Source organism: Staurois parvus, unplaced genomic scaffold (genome assembly GCF_062004578.1).
Source record: "Staurois parvus isolate SC_StPar_1 unplaced genomic scaffold, SC_StPar_1.0 ptg000114l, whole genome shotgun sequence".
Taxonomy (NCBI): domain Eukaryota; kingdom Metazoa; phylum Chordata; class Amphibia; order Anura; family Ranidae; genus Staurois; species Staurois parvus.
This window is the reverse complement of record NW_028317910.1, coordinates 7725124-7742618: the sequence shown is the minus strand read 5'-3', so window position 1 is coordinate 7742618 and position 17495 is coordinate 7725124. Positions and strand designations below refer to the sequence as shown.

Sequence of the window (17495 nt, the reverse complement as noted above, 5' to 3'; positions counted from 1 at the left end):
CAGCTGAGGAGGACCTCGGAGGGAAAGAGGAGGCTGGTTGGTGCTCTAATTAAATAAAGTGCTGCCGGCTTATAGTTGCCTGCATCCCCCTGGCCGGCTGTTTGATCCTGGGTCAGGGAGACCCATAAATATCAGGACATTTACTCTTCTTCCCCAAGACCATCCCCAAGGAGAGAGAAAGGAGGTGGAAAGAAAGAAATAAAGTATCGGATACCCCGAGGAATCCCCCCCAGGACTGAGCAGCAGTGAAGGCCCTCCACATAAGCCTGGAACCACCGTCCTGAGAAGGGAAGGGTGAGTGAAAACTGTTGGGGGCTTATTGCATGGTGAACCCCTGAGTGATACAGGTGTCCAAGGGGTCAAAGAGGGGAGGATTCCCAGGGGATAGAAGAGAAGAAGAAAGGAGGCCCAGGTGTCCCAGGAGAGTAAAGGATATAGGAAAAATTGCAAGGCTATCAAGATATATAGAAGATATGAAGAACAAAGGTCCCAAGGGAGCAGGGCCCAAAGGGGCCCAAACAGGAACAATAAAGAAATTTATATCATATGGAAATACTACGCCAGAAAGGGCCCAAGGTGCAAAGGGGGAAATGGACACTAGTGCAGGAAACAGCCCTAGATTATCATGGAGCACGAACAGCAGCGGTAGCCAACAAATAGTGGAGGGCTTGGGAAAAAAAGAATTAGAAGGTGAACTACAATTACCAAATAAGAAGGAGATGGCAGAAATGTTTCAAAATCTGGAAAAAACGATAAAACATGAAATGACAGCTATTCGAAATGATTTAGGTCACCTTCTATTAAGAATGGAAGAAACGGAGGAGAAAGTTAAAATCCAGGCCCAGAAAATAGATAATTTAAGGGAAAGAATAAGCCAATTAGAAAATAACCAGAAAAAAATGATCTTTAGGATGGAAGTTCAAGAAAATAAAGAAAGAAGGAGTAATCTTAGAATACGAGGAATCCCAGAGTCTGCTAAAGGGGAAATACTATATGAACTAGTTAAAAAAACCCTAAACTCCATAAGAGATAAACCGGAATCTGATGGGATCGATTTGGACGGAGTGATTAGGGTAGGAAAGTTCAAACGGGCTAATGAGAAGGAAAGACCGAGGGACATAATTGTCCAGTTCCAAAATTTTGGGGCCAAAGACGAGATCTGGAAGAAGATCAAGGGAAGATCATTAATTAAGTGTGGAGACTTGACTATCCAAATCTATGCGGACTTAACAGTAGAGACCCTAAGGAGAAGGAGATCTCTGAAACCCCTGTTGGAGCAAATGAGAAAACAGAATGTGCAGTATAGATGGGGTACCTCAGCATTTCTGATTGGCTGGAAAAATGGGGTCACAGCGTATCTGAGATTTCCGGATGAATTAAGAGATTTCTGTGATAGACTGGACTTGCAAAGAATGGAGATACCTGGGTGGGAAGAAGAAAAAGAAGATATAGGAAACATAAATGTTATAAGAAAAGAGGACTGGCAACAGGTCGGGCTGAGGGAGGCACCGGGGGTGGAGGGGGAGGAGAGGGAGAATTAAGTAGAAAATGAATTTTTTTTTTTTTTTTTTTTTTTTTTCTTTCCTCTTACTTCTCTCTCTCGCCTCTGGCCTTCCCCCTCTGGATGCTGAGACCTGCTTGGAGGCTCCGATTAAGGCAGGGAGGTAAAGAGTAAAGACTCTTGTTGAATCTAGATGACAGAGAGAGGGAATCGGGGCGGCTGGAGGAGAGGTGAACCGTACATAGGTGGAGCTGACGCCCCAAATTTTAAATCAATGGTGGAAATGGATCCACAAATGATTTGTAGGCAGTTTATAGGCCTAAAAACGGGTAGGGGAAAAAGAAGGGAGGATGAGAGGGGTGGTGGGGGGGGGGGAGGGAGGGAGGGGGGGGGGATGAGAGTTGGGTGGGAGGAAGGGAGGGGAGGAGGTATTGGGTCAATACTCTGCAGGACAGAAGGGATAAAGAGGAAGAGGCAATCTGGAAGAGAGATGGACTTAATTGGGAAAGATGGAAGAATTACAGTTTATAACCTATAATGTGAACGGGCTGAGTTGTCCAGGGAAGAGATTCAGGTTGTTTAATGAGTTACATCACAGGGCTACGTCAGTGGTATTTTTACAGGAGACGCATTTTGAGATAGAGGCAAACGTGAAATTGAAATCCAAATACTATCCAACATGGTACTATGCAGATTCTCCAATTAAAAGAGCAAAAGGGGTTGCAATAGGTTTGGCAAAGAACATGAGATTTGAGTTGGAGGATAGAAGAACCGACCCGGAGGGGAGGTTCTTATTTTTAAAAGGTAGACTTCAGGGGATTGAGTGTACTTTAGCCAATATATATTGTCCCAATAAAAACTCGGAGAAGTATATGAAGGGCTTGTTGAAAAAATTAATGGACTTTAAAAAAGGGCGCTTGATAGTAGCTGGAGACCTAAACTTTTGTATAGACCCACAAAAGGATAATACCTCTCCTGTGCAAAGAGAGGGGAGTAGGTCTCTGAGAGCTTTGAAAAAAGTGATGCATGAATATCAACTAGTGGATACCTGGAGAATAATGCATATGAAAGACAGAGACTATACCTTCTTCTCTAATGCACATGAGATATACTCGAGATTAGATTACATCTTAATAGAACATCAACTAATAGATCATCTGGTAAAAATTGACATAGAGACAAGGACGTTCTCGGATCACGCTCCGGTCGTGATGAAGTTGAGATGGGGAAGAAGGTGGACGGGAGGATTAGGGTGGAGGTTAAATGAGGTTCTTCTTCTGGATGAGGATGTAGTTCAGAAAATCGAGAAAGAGATTAAGGTATACTTTAAGGAGAACGAAACAGAGGAAGTATCGATAGCTACAGTCTGGGAAAGTCATAAGGTATTCATAAGAGGAATCTTGATTGCGGCTGGAGCAAGGAAGAAAAAGGAAAGAAGAGAGAGGGTCAGTGGGCTCTTAAAAGAAATATTGGACTTGGAGCAGATCCATAAGAAGAAAATAACAAAAGATACGAGACAGAACTTACTGGATAAAAAAGAGGAGCTAGAGAGGTTGATGGATGAGGAGAAGAGAAGATTATATAACAGGGTTTTGAACGAGAGGTATAGATGGGGAGACAGACCAGGAAGATATCTAATGAGAGCTTTGAATAAAAAGAAAAATAGGAATTATATAGAAAAGATAAAAAGTTCAAAGGGGGAGCTGGTCCACTCAAATAAAGAGATTATTAAAGTGTTTACGGAGTATTACAAAAAGTTATATAATATTAGCCCCCAAGACCCTCTAAAAGAAGCCCAAGAGGGAATTAAGAAAAAAAAGAAGACATACTTAAAAAATGCGGGATTACCAAAACTAAGTGAAGCACAGTTGAACTCCCTAGACGTAGAAATCTCCCAGGAAGAAATTAAAATAGCATTAAGAAGTACAGGAGGGGGAAAAAGTCCAGGTCCGGATGGCTATACAGCTAGGTACTATAAGAAATTTAGTGAAGTATTGTTACCCAAGCTGGAGAAATATATGAATGCTCTGGGAGGTGGGATGGAAGTGAGGAGAGAATCCCTACAGGCACATGTAGTACTTATTCACAAGGAGGGTAAGGACCCATCGCAGTGCTCCAGCTATAGACCTATCTCACTATTGAACACAGACACTAAACTGTATGCAAAGGTGCTAGCAAACAGGTTGAGAGATCTGATGCCTGAATGGATCCACGGGGATCAGGTGGGCTTTGTACCGGGGAGAGAAGGTAGAGATAACGGCTTGAGAACCCTGATGCTTATTCAGAAGAGTAGAAGAGGGAAAGCCCCGGTGGTGCTCTTGTCAATTGATGCAGAGAAGGCATTTGATAGAGTGGACTGGGGCTTTATGATGGATAACTTAAAAGTGTTGGGGATAGGAGATAGAATGCGAGAGTGGATAAGTAAACTATATAGGGAGCCTACTGCAATCATCACGGTAAATGGGGAGAGATCAGAACCCATTGGAATGTCAAATGGTACAAGACAGGGCTGTCCTCTGTCCCCCCTGCTATATGTATTGTCACTCGAACCTCTGTTGTCAATAATAAGAAATAGTGGATCGGTAAAGGGAATTCAGATAGAATCCATAGAACATAGAGTAGCGGCCTTTGCGGACGACTTATTGTTCTACGTGGGGAATCCCCGAATAACTCTCCCAAATATAATGAAGATTCTGAAGGAGTACGGTGAACTATCAAATTTAAAAATTAATCCAACGAAAACAGATATCCTGAATATTAATATATCAAAGAATGAAAAAGAAAAATTACAAAAAGAATTCCCCTTTATATGGAGAGAAAAAGAGATAAAATACCTAGGAATAAAACTCACTACCTCATCTAAGCATTTGTATAGATTAAACTATATCTCTTTGATAAATGAGATCAGGGAAGATTTAAAAAGACTAGAAGGAGGAAATCCATCCTGGATAGGACGTATAAACTTAGTCAAAATGGTAATTATGCCTAAAATACTGTATAGATTTCAAATGGTACCAATTAAAATTCCAGAAGCCTTCTTTAAGATAATGAAAAAAATGTTAACAAGATACATATGGAAGAATAAAAAACCTAGAATAGCATATGAAACATTGAGTAGGACTAAAGAGAAAGGGGGATTGGGTCTACCAGATGTCAAGAGATACTATAAAGCAGTGGTTTTGGCAAGAATATATGACTGGACATTTAACCATAAGGGGAAAAGTTGGGTAACAATTGAAAATGATCTTAGTGGCATTAGATTGAGTCAGATGATATGGGTCCCACCACAGTTCAGGGGAACCAAAGAAAGCACAAGTATTTACACTTTAAATGTTTTTAGGGTATGGGACAATTTACATAAAAATATGAAATGGGAATTTAATTCAATATTAATGCCTCTCACGAATTCTGAGTACTTTCCTCCGGGAAAGAACAAGATATCGGGGAGATGGTTTAGAAAGGAGGATACCCAACTGAGAGATGTATTGGTGGAGGGGGAATTGAGATCACTTAAAGAGTTAATAGAGAAGAAGGGAGACATTTTTATTAGAATGGATGAGTGGAAATACCATCAATTGAAAAGTTTTATTGGAAAACTACCGAAACCTTTGAGAATAAAACAGGAGTGGAATATGTTTGAAAGGTTGTTGGAGACACGAAGGGATGGGAAGCACGGTATTTCAAAAGTGTATAGAATACTCACAGAATTAGACACAAACACAAAGTTAAACTTTATGACAAAATGGGAAAGAGATATGGGAGTTGGGTTTGATGAAGATAGACAGAGAAAGATGTTTAGATTGATACACGATAATGTTAGTATGAGAGAGGTGGAGGTTAATTATAAGTGTGTGACACGATGGCACATCACACCGAGTGTAGAACACAAGATGAATGGGGAAAGTTCAAATATGTGTTGGAGAGGATGTGGAGATATAGGCACGGTGTTTCACATATGGTGGGAATGTCCGAAAATCCAGGCTTTTTGGAAGACAATAGTCAAGTTGATTAAAGAAATAACGGAAATTGACATAGGATTAGACCCAACGACGTGCCTCCTACACAATGTGGAGACATCTGTAAATAAATATAAAGATTCAGGTATTTGGTACTTCTTGAATGCGGCGAAAGGGCTGATACCCAAGTTTTGGCGGAAAGTCGAGGTACCGAAGGAGGTGGACTGGATTAACAGAGTAAACCAGATAGGTAGAATGGAAAGATCATATCATATGCAGGAAGATAGAATGAGAGTTTATCTCAGGAGATGGGAAAAGAGGGAAAGAGCAGGATTGAAAGAGAAATATAGGAAAACATGAACTACGATGTTAACAAAAAATTAAAAAGCCTCAAGAGAATAGAATGGGTTAGAGTCTGCAGAGGGGGAGGAGGGGTGGGAAGGAGGGGTAGTGGGATGGGAAAGAAAAGAGTTTTTAGTAAGGGAAAGGCAGAAATGTTATAAATGTCTATCTGTATGAGAATTACTTCCCTTTTTGAGTTTTTGTATTAACATGAAAAATTTAATAAATATTTAAATTAAAAAAAAAAAAAAAAACATGTATTCTCTGTACTTGATGAAAATGTTCCTAGATTTTGAGGCATCGTGTGTAATAGCTGCTCGTATTGCAGAAAATAATGTAATTTGAGAAAAAGGAATACAGATTACTGGGATTACTCTGTCCCGTATTTAAGGTGACAAAAAGATATATCCATCAGTTTGAGCTTTCCATGAACACTCACATTTCGATCCAGTGATGGCAAAAAAACCTGTCAGTTTTTTTTAGGTTCAGTTGGAATAATCCCCAGGACACAGAGTTCTCATAATATTCCTTAGTGTAGGGAACTGTGGGCACCATTTTATACAATATAGTACAGCTCCTCCAGTATGATGTATAGTATGATGTATAGTATAGTGGTATATACAGCACACTCTGTACCCCCAAGCAGCGTGTAATATATAGTACAGCTCCGCCAGTACAATGCAGAGTATAATGGAATCATTAGCATACTGTTTTTTACCCCCCCCCCCCTTTCCCTGCTAACAAGCAGTGTGTAATATATAAGATATCATTTATAGTACGCCTCCCCCAAAATGATGTGTAGTATGATGGTATATATAGCATACCGAGTACCCCCTAGGCAGTGTATAATATAGAATATATAGAATACAATACAGCACACCTGTATGATAGTATAAATAGCACAATGTGTACCTCCCCCCATGTGTAATATACAACTATAATATATAGTATATGTAATGGCAATGCATACTAGACACACAAAAAGTTGTGGCAGCCATGTTGTTCAGGTCCCAGGTCACCCATGCCATTTTGTCAGAATAAGAGACATAGTGGCAGTGACACCCCCCCCCCCTTCAGTTTATCCAATAAACAAACTTTAGCTGCCAGCAAAACACCCTTATTAGTACTTTGAAAGGGTTAACAGAATCTAACCCCAACACACATCTCAGTGCAGTCAAAAAAAGCCCCAGGGAGGGGGGCCCACTCACAGACAGGTCACTGGAAAAGAGGATCTCCACTGCCTGTGTAGCAGGGAAGGAGCCAGCCCAGTAAAAGGCCTGAAGGCAGCCACCAACCCACCAAGCTAACAGGAGAGGCTGGATAAGGGGAGAGGGCGGTCAAGTGCAAGATCTAACTAGCTTGACATCTGGGACTGTTCTAAATTAATAGGCCTCCTCAGTGGTGCATGTAGAGGTTGTGTTGTCACAGGCAACACTGAAAGTGGGTGCCCCCCCCCCTCTCATGCTTTCTCCGCGCCACTCTCTGCCAGCCAGCCTCTCCCCCCTCCCCGGCCCCTCCACCGCTACTCCCTGACACAACTTCTCCCCGGCCCTGCCGCCCCTCTCTGACACCCTCCCTCCCCCCTGGGCCCCACTGCCACCACTCCCTGACACCCCCCTCCCCCCTGGGCCCCACTGCCGCCATTCTCTGCCAAACACCCATTCTCTTTCTGGTTCTGGAAGTGTCCTCCTCCTCCCTGTGCTCTCATGGTCTCTGCCAGTTTCTCTCTCCTCTCAGGATTGGACCGTCTTACTTTATCCTGCCCCATCCTCTCATGGGTCTAGGGCTGCCACTAGAATCCAGGGGCCCTGTACAGTCTACCTGACAGGGACCCCTCCCCCCACAAAAATATGAAAATTATCACTAAAAATACATAAAAATCATTATTAACAGACAAAAACATAACATAACTTACAACATGCTGAATTTAAAATATGAAACTGTACTGAGTTAATAAATAAAGCTCTCTAGTACAAATCCTCTCCAGCCCCCCCCCCCCCTCCCAGAACAAATCACCCTACCAGCACAAATCATTCCCACTACCAGCACAAATCATTCCCACTCCCAGCACAAACCCACCCAAATCCCCCTCCCAGCACAACTACCTCCCCCAACACAAATCCCCCCTAACACCCCCCTTCCCAGCACAAATCCCACCCTAGTCCCTCCTCCTAGCACAAATCCCCCCCAATCCCCTCCCCCAGCACAAATCCCCCCAATTCCCTCCACAAATCCACAACCCCCTCCCAATTAACATTCCCAGCACAAATTCTTCCACCCTACTGTAATCCCCCCCCCCAGCACAAATTCCCCCCATCCCGCCCTCTTAGCACACATCCTCCACCCCCCCCCCTCCAAGTACAAACATTCCACCCAATCCCCCCTTCTGGCTCAAATCCCCCAAACCCTCCTACTAGCACACATCACCCACCATTCCTCCTTCTAGCAAATACCACCCCCCAAATTCCCATTACACTTCCTAGAAAAGGTGGAGAGGAAAGAGCCAGGAGGAGGTGCTCTGTGTTCTCTGGGCTCTCCCTCTTGTCAGAGCAGCGCTCGTCCATGCAGCACATGAGACAGGAACACTGATAGATTGTATGGGACTGTACACACACAGTATGATTACCACCCCCTACCTCCTCCAAGGGCTCTCCTCTCCATACTCGCTGTCAGCATGAGCAGAGGACTGCCAATAACCAGCATTTTCTTTTTTACATGCAATCAGCTGTGATTTGATACAGCTGATCATATGACAGAGCCGATGTCATCAGCTTTTTACAGTGTGTCCCAGGGACACAGCACATCACCGCTTGCCGTAGCTTGCATGCGCAGTTAGAGTGGGAGGACGTCATATGACGTCCTCCCAGAATGAGAGAACCGCCACCCGTCCGTCATTTCCTTATATGGTGGGCAGGAGGTGGTTAAAGAAGAGATTGTTGCTAACCGAATCTTTGTACATAGGAGTTGTCTTCAAATTCTACAGTTCCTTAGCCATCCATACACCCCTGGACCCCATCCCAGTTTATCCAATTAATAAAAACCACAAAACCAAACTCAAGGACTGTCCATTGACTCCAGTGTGCAAAGTGTGAAAATGTGTGTTGCCTGGCCATGCAGAGCATAGGGGAACCCAAGAAAAATCTGGTGACCCCTATGAGGGTAGTGTTACATGTATATACAGTACCTCTATCAATTATTCAGCATTTTGAGCTCAAACATTGCGAGCCTGGGAAGTATCGGGAGCAGATCTGGCCTACTTCCTATCCTAAGTGGAACAGACATCCAACATCTCTCATATTTATATTCATTCAAGAGGTAATTTTGCACTGGACAATATTGTACAAGTTGGCAGACTGTAACCTTTAGGTATTCAAAGATAATAATACCTATAGAAAACTGGATCTGTGGCATGATCCAGTGACATCACTGTGACATCCCAGGGACCACCACACCTTAGACCTGGTAAATGGCCAGATCAATTCTATCAACATCCCACTCAAGTCCACAGAAGAGGGTCTGTAAACACACCTGACAGTTCTCATTTTAGAGCCACTCATCCACCTTCATTACTTGGACTGCTGAATGCTCAGAACCAAGACATTGCTAAGTATTTCAAACCTTAATGCCTTTCTATCTCTCTGTTACATTATTGTCTCTGTTTTCTTAGTAATACCCTTTTTTATGTAAACATGTTTTTTTGCACCATTTTTACCTTTCATTATAAAACAATCTTTTGAAAAGTGTTAAGATTGTCTCTAATGCACTAACATAAAAATTAGAATCCCCGTCCCTTGAAGAGCACTACTATAGAATTGCTATTGCTAATATTGCTAATATTGTGAACAATTGATATGGTGGCAGCGAAAAGAGTTCATTGCTTAGCTAACCAAACCCAGTGACAATCACTCTCAGTCTATTGGCATTTAGATTGTGGTCCCGCCAGCTGGAAAATTGTTTGTGCAGGTTGGGGCTGAGAGTGCCAGGAGTGGTGTGAGTTTGGCCAGCCATTAGTCACCAGCTGTCAGCAGCACCTCCAATATGATGTTTAGTATGATGGGACACCCCCACCCCCCTTTGTATAATATAGACTATAAAATAAATGTACAGTACAGCCCCCAGTATGATGATATATATATATATATATATATATATATATATATATATATCACACTGTGCCCCCCCATGTGTTATACTGATGTATGGTAATGGTACAATATCACATTGAGCGCACTGTGTACCCCCACCCCATGTGTAATATAGAAATCTAATATACAGTACAGCTCCCATTGTATGATGGCATTCTGTACAGCCACCCCCATCCGCCCAAGCAATGTGTAATATAGAATATGATATACAATATAGAGCACACACCCCCCCTCCCCCCAGTATGATATATAGTATGATGGTACATTGTGCTCCTCCTCTGCAATTCTCCTCTCCTCCAGCAGGGGTCGCGGCTCTCACTGTCTCTCTCCTGCGGAGGTTCGGTGCTGTACATCGTCATCTTCCTCCTGATCGGGGAGAGATTCGGGGCCCCTGACACCTCCCGGAGCCCCATAACCTGCATCTGACGACAGCTGAGAGCCTTCCAGCCCGGAATGTCACATTTGCCTCTCCGCACAGCAGCCAGCAGCCTCCTCGGGTGTCACCCCCTCCTCCAATACTGCACCCCCAGGTCAGTGCAGCCCCCCAGTACACCCCAATCCGGGCTCCTCCGCCGGGGGAGGGGTGCTGTGCCTACTACCTCCTAGCGCAGCCTTGCTGCTGGGCTGTCATATCACCTATAGATTCTATACCCCTCCACCTGTCACCCTGCTTACTGCACTTCCTATACACCCCTGTACCATTATAGGCAGTCACACCCCCTGTACATCCTATACCCCCTGCACCCATCACCCTGCAATCACATCCCCTATAGATCCTATACCCCCTGCACCCATCACCCTGCAATCAGACATCCTATAGATCCTATACCCCCTGCACCCATCACCCTGCAATCACACATCCTATAGATCCTATACCCCCTGCACCCATCACCCTGCAATCACACATCCTATAGATCCTATACCCCCTGCACCCATCACCCTGCAGTCACATCCCCTATAGATCCTATACCCACTGCACCTATCACCCTTTCACCCCCCCCCCCCCCTTGAGATCCTATATCCCCTGCACCCATCACCCTGCAGTAACGCATCCTATAGATCTTATACCCTTTGCAGCCATCAACCTGCAATCACGCATCCTATAGGTCCTATACCCTTTGCAGCCATCACCCTGCAGTCACACATCCTATAGATCCTATACCCTTTGCACCCATCACCTTGCAATCACTCATCCTATAGATCCTATACCCTTCGCAGCCATCACCCTGCTGTCACGCCCCCAATAGACCCCATTTCCCCTGCATTCATCACCCTGCTTTTACACCCCCCTATAGATCATATACCCCCTGTACCCATCACCCTGCAGTCACACATCCTATAGATCTTAAACCACCCACATCTTTATATCCCCTCTATCTGTCACCCTGCTTACAGCACCTCCTATAGATCTCCACTACACCCCTCATCACTATACACAGTCTCACTCCCTAAGCCCCTGCATACATCGCTGTGCTGTTCCACCTGCTATAGATTCTATACCCTCCTACCTCTATATCCTTTCAAACTCCCTATACCACAAACACGTCACCGCGCTATCCCAACCCATAAAGGTCATATGCGCAGTCAAATCTGCTATATATACTGTACCCTCTGTACTGTTATATTTCAGGTCCTATAGATTGCAAACAACTTGCACCTGATAACATGCTATCAGGCTTTCTATAGAGTCTATGCCCCCTGCATCTGTCGCTGTGCTACATCCTGCTTCTGTGCCAGCTGTACCATACCATAACTGACATCTGTATGAGGTTTTTGTCATTATGCCTGACCCTTGAATGAAAGAACACATTTAAAGGGCCAGGACCCTTTCCCACACTCTAGTGGCAATCCATTTTAGTGTCCCCATTTCATCCTGATTCAGCACTATCATCCGACAACCTGCCCCCTCCACTCTCCCCCCTGCCCGTGGCCCCCTCGTGCCCCCCCTCCTTGGACTCATCCTCCACCTCTTCCACTCTGGGGATGACCGCCGGGGAGTTTGCACATGGGGGCCCGGGGAGGCTGCCTCGAGGGGGCCCTGGCTGTGCTTTGCGTGGCTGCTACAAGATGCTGTCTGTGTTGCTGCTGCTGGCTCAGGGCGCCCTGCTGGATCTCTACCTGATCGCTGGCACAGACTTGTACTGGTGCTCCTGGATTGCCACTGACCTGGTGGTAGTAGCTGGATGGGGGATATTCTACTCCAAAAACAGCAGAGGCCAAAGAGTGTTCCAAGGCTCGCTCAGCTCCTCTGGTTATGGTCAAGTCCAAAGGCCGAAGAAGGGCCAGTTTGCCTATAGTCACCTGGCTTGGCTGATCTATGCCATAGCTTTCACACCCAAAGTGGTCTTGATAATTTGCACCCCAATAGTGGATCAGATCGAGGCTGGGGTACCCCTGGGAAGCACTGGGTTCCGGCTTACAGTCTCACTCTCAGTTCCTCTGCTCTGGGCCTTAGTCCGCTCATTGAGTGTTGATCCACGGGGATGGCAGCACCAGAGAGCTACAGGCTACCTCATGGCCTCCTGTTTGGACCTGCTGGATAGCTATGCCCTCTTGGAACCCATGCTGGAAGGCAAGCTACCCCTCATGCCTTTCATTCGTTACCCATTACTGGCTGTATACTTTGTGGCATTGGCTTCACCAGTCCTGTGGTTGTCCGAGCTGGACTCAGGAGTTCCTGCTGGCTGCTGTCGTCTCTTTCTTCGCCTTCTCTGTGGCACTCTGGTGGATGGCCCTCTCCTGGCAGTCCGATGTTTCTTGATGCTAGGCTCGCCCAACCGACCCTTCTCCGTTTTTATGCTGAAAAATGTTTTTTTTTTGGTCTGCCGCTGGCTGGAGGTCCTGGAGCTCTGCTGCCTCCTCAGGACCCCAGAGCCCGACCTTGCAGACCGACCCCCGGGACAGTTCAGCCATTGCGTCTCTGAAAATGATATGGGGCCTCATGCTTATGTCAACACCTTGGCTGTGACATCACAGAACTGAACTTGACCGGAACACAGGCCCCCAACAATGAACCTTTTGGGTTTTTTTTGTTTTGTTTTTTTTGTATTGCAACTGCCAACACTGCCAAGAAACCATCAACAAGTCTTATCAAGGAAAATCACAGGTTACCTTTTGGTATTTTTTTTTTATGACAAGAGAAAATCAGATGTCAAACATTATTTTTTATCCAATATTGACAAACTCCAAGATCCAACCCTTAAAAAAAAGATAGTTCTGTAAATGATGCATTTACCTGAAGTTCTCCTCCAAAAAACTCACTCCAAGATTATAGAAGATCAGGATTTGATCATTGCATAAGTGATTTGATGTTTGCATGGTGATATAAAAAACAGAACAATCAGTACACAGACCTCCCTCTTATTAGGCACTGCCAAATCTAACTGAATTTTTGGGATTGTACAATTTGGTAAGGGAGAACACCAGTGGTCTTCACCTGTTGGGAAATATATTTGTGAAGGTTCTTAATAGTTTAGGTCAAGGTGAATCTAGTAGCAATTGATTACATTCATCTGGACTTGGTCTGTAATGTGGATGACATTTCACAACTTGTCCAAATAGACATCCTCAGCTGAGGACACTTCTGAGATGAGTAGATAAAGGTCTTCAACGTCAGGGACGAAGTCCAGTTGAATGAGGCTAATTAGAAACATAAAAAAGTGACGGCAGAAAAAAGACCAAGTGGTCCATTGAGTCTGCCCTTTTCTTTCTTTTTTTTTTGTACTACTAGGTTTGCCATATTCTATTTATGTTTGATGGATTGATAGTCTGCTAGCAAAATGGGTCATGTAATTTGCAGATCATGGTGAAAGTACAACTCCAGGAAACATAAAAATCCTCCCTTGCAGCACTCACTGGCTGCACTTAGACTGTAATATTTAACTGCTTGTTTAGGGTTAGGGGACATAGAAAAGAAGTTTAACTTGTCCAATCCTCCAAACGTCTGTGCTGCTAGACTGGTCCTTGCAGCATTGTCTCCCCCATGCTCCTGCAGTCTAAGCAGTAGTCTAAGGTCCCGACGCCATCAAGACTGATGTAGGGTGCATTGGACGTGGTGACGCCCACTCCACAGAGTTGGTACTGGTAGGAGGGAGAGGGGTTTGTGTAAGTAAACGTGCTTTTACTTTCCCCTAGACTAAATGGGTAGTTAACATTTGCAATGTGGGCACAGCCCCACTGCAAGGAGGAATTTTCAAATTTCTTGGAGTTGGGCTTTAAAGCTGAACTTCAAGCTAATATAAAGACATAATATTTCATGGAAAAGTGTATTTTTTAAAAAATAACCTTGAATGAATTTCATACAACCAGGAACTCCCCAGCATGCACAGACCAGAGATATGCTGCTTCTCCATTGTCCAGTCAGAAGGTCTAGGAGGCAGGTGACACTACTCTGTTCCTTATTTCTAACAGCAAAATTATTGTCACCCTCCTGGTGGTGATGTGTGGCAGGCTGGACAGAGTTATAAATCACTTTAACAGTTCACATATTTGTATTTCAATGTTCATTTTAGTGTTTTCCTGGAGTTCAGCTTGCCGTAGGGAGAAGACATATTTAATTGCCACCAACTTGATGCGTTTTCACATGGAAGAGGGAGATCTTGGAGTAATATTTAAATTTTCCAAAATTACATTTGTAATTGCTCTATTTCTGCCATAAGCCGCTGAAGATGTGAACAAACATTTGTAAATCAAAACTGGGTAATTTTTCAAAGGTTCTCCTTATTTTTTTGCTAAATAAATTAGGTTCTTTAATTATTGCAATATACTACATGGAAGAACACCCATTGTGTTCAGAAATTATTGTATACGGCTTAAGTAAGGTTTAAATCCCTGATAGTTTTAGTTCCGAAATATCATTTTTGTGTTGGGAAGGGGGGGGGCTTTGGCAGAAATACAGTATTATTTGAAGTCTGTATAAAAAGTTTTATATGCAAAAATAAGGGTTTGTTTTGTCATTATTTATTGCTCGAAGGGCCTGAACGACCCAACAGTGTATTAGATGTGGCCATGCCCCTGTTCTCCAGGTTGTGAACATGCATGCTGATCTAAGTGTGAACCTTCAAAAGACATAATGCAGTATTAAGAAATCTTCAGTTCTCCATTTCCATAAATGTTCTGTATTTTCAAAAACAATTTTCTTAAGACTTTTTTTTTCTGGTATTTGGATCATTTTGTAAAGCCAGTGTTCAGGACATTTGTTTTTGTGTACCATCTCATAGTAAATACAAAAAGACAAAACGGAGAGAGACACGTAAAGGTGCTCAACATCAAAAATAGCTGCCTTGTTCTATGATGATGTCACACTGGACTCTCAATACTTGCTTGTTACCTCATAAGCTAACCTAAGACATCAAAGTTAACAGGTCAATTGTAACATCACAAAGCCAACAAAGTATCCTGCAAAACCATCGCCTGAGGGCACCCCCGTTAAGGGCTGGTCTAATACACCATCTTTTTCGATTGTCAATGCAACAAGGCACTCAGGAGTCCCATGTCGTATACAATTCCCACTATCCAAGGGCTGTCTGTCATGATTCTCTTGCTCAGCAATTCTCAAGGTCAACTGCCAGTAACACAAAATTGCAGCTTGGATAAGTCGCCAGCGTTTTTTGAAGTTGTCGCTGTATTATGGACTCTGTACAATGCATGTGATGGGTTTAAAAAAATGGTATTTTTGAAGAATTTATTAGTGCTCGTTACATGAGAGTGAAATCTTTTTCTTTTTGTGTGCAAAGATAACATCGGTTTGATTAGGTCACAGGTGTAGGTATTTAAACTGGAAAAGAGCAACTGTGACAATAAGGCCTTGTTTAATAGATGTTTGAGGGAAAAACTATCTCAGGCAGCCTGTAATGCCCATAGCAGCCAAATTGTCTCAGCATGGTATGGTAAGATGTTGGTTGCTATCAGTAAAATAGGCTACCAAGGACAGTTCTACAGGCCTTAAGTGAGGAGTGAAAGATGGAAGAGTTTTAGCAATGGCTTAATGAATTGTTTAAGGTTCACCACGTGAACAAAATCAAACCGAAAATCTTTCTACTGATGCAACTTTTACCTCACATGTGCGTGACCAGTGCCTGTATTTCGTGGATGGTTATTAAATGGTGTCAAGCTCGCAGACTTCGTTATGTGTGATGATTATGGTTTGGAGATTGGTGTGTAACTGGAAAGGTTCTTTGGACAACAGTGTTTCCACTAAAATGGCCTCTGGTCTTCAAATCAGCTGCCTTTGTTTGCATAAATGATGTTCATTCTGTTGGTCTAGACCAGGGGTCTCCAAACTTTCTAAACAAAGGGCCGATTTCCTGTCCTTCAGACTTTAGGAGGGCCGGAGTGGCAAGTGGGAGTAGAAAATGTCCCAGCGTCAGTAGGAGTTAAAAAAAATGACATAGTGCTTGTCAGTGGAAGGAGAAATAGTGTCCAGTCATTGGTGTTAGTTGGAGGAACAGTGCCCCATCTTTAGTGTCAGTGGGAGGAATAGTGCTCCATCATTGGTGTCAGGGGGAGGAAGAGTGCCCCATCATTGGGGTTAGTGGAAAGAATAGTGCCACATTATTGGTGTCAGTGGGAGGATAGTACCCCATCACTGGTGTCAGTGGGAGGAAGAGTGCCCCATCATTGGTATCAGAGGAAGGAATCATGTCCCATCCTTGGTATTAGTTGGAGGAATAGTGCCCCATTGTTGGAATTAGTTGGAGGAATAGTACCTAATTGTTTATATCAGTGGGAGGAATTGTGCCCCATCATTGATGTCAGTGGAAGGAAAATTGCCCCATAGTTGGTGCCAGTGAAAGAAATGGTGCCTCCTTGTTGGTATCAGTGGGAGGAATAGTACTCAGAGGGCTGGATAGAGACAAGCAAAGGGCCGCAGTTTGGAGACCACTGGTCTAGACCAACCATTCCCAAGCAGGTTTCCATGGCTCTTAAGGGTTTCTTCAGAGGTTGCCAGGGGTCCCTTGAGTTGTAGCTGATTGACTTCCTATCTGATGGTGCCTGCATAGTTCCAGGACCAGGACCTCTTGGGAAAACCAAGAGCATGACACAATTATCTTTTTAGCTGACTGTAGGGATGGCATTCTAATCACTTTATGGATTGTGTTCTTCATACATACCACCAATATAGGGGGCATTTTTCCTATTGACCTCTGAAAAAATGGCTTTTGTAAAGTGATTGTAAAGCTTTCTTTACAAAAAAAAAATTATTTTTACCTGCTGTGTGCAATGGTTTTGCACAGGGCATCCCCGTTGAGTGCCCCCATGGGAAGCTGCTGCCTATGGGGGTACTCGTGTGTGCTTGATCCAACACTGGACTGTTTGCATCTATTTAGACACACAGCCGGTTCAACCCCACCCCCTGCTCTATGCTCACAGGTTTTGAGTGACTGCAGCAGGGGCCAATGGCTCCCACTGCTCTCAGCCAAGCCTGGGAAACTAGAGAGGGAAGAAGAGCTGCTGCAGATGTGCACAGCCCTAGATCAAGATTTGGCTCAGATACGTATTTAGGGGGAACTAGGTGTGTGCTACTGTTAAAAGGTTTGTTACCTTAAAGGA

The 17495-nt window shown here is 43.9% G+C and overlaps 1 protein-coding gene across 1 annotated transcript; it reads left to right on the top strand.

Moving 5' to 3' along the window:
• Window positions 1-10257: 10257 nt before the first annotated feature.
• On the top strand, window positions 10258-16062 carry TMEM121B (transmembrane protein 121B). The gene has a single exon (XM_089671840.1). It carries the CDS (start codon window positions 11928-11930, stop codon window positions 12924-12926), a length of 999 nt encoding a protein of 332 aa, XP_089527966.1. The 5' UTR covers window positions 10258-11927; the 3' UTR covers window positions 12927-16062.
• The last annotated feature ends 1433 nt before the right edge of the window (window positions 16063-17495 follow it).

Excerpts from the sequence above, each read along its gene's own strand:
- TMEM121B (XM_089671840.1), top strand. The coding sequence starts at position 11,928 with ATGACCGCCGGGGAGTTTGCACATGGGGGCCCGGGGAGGCTGCCTCGA.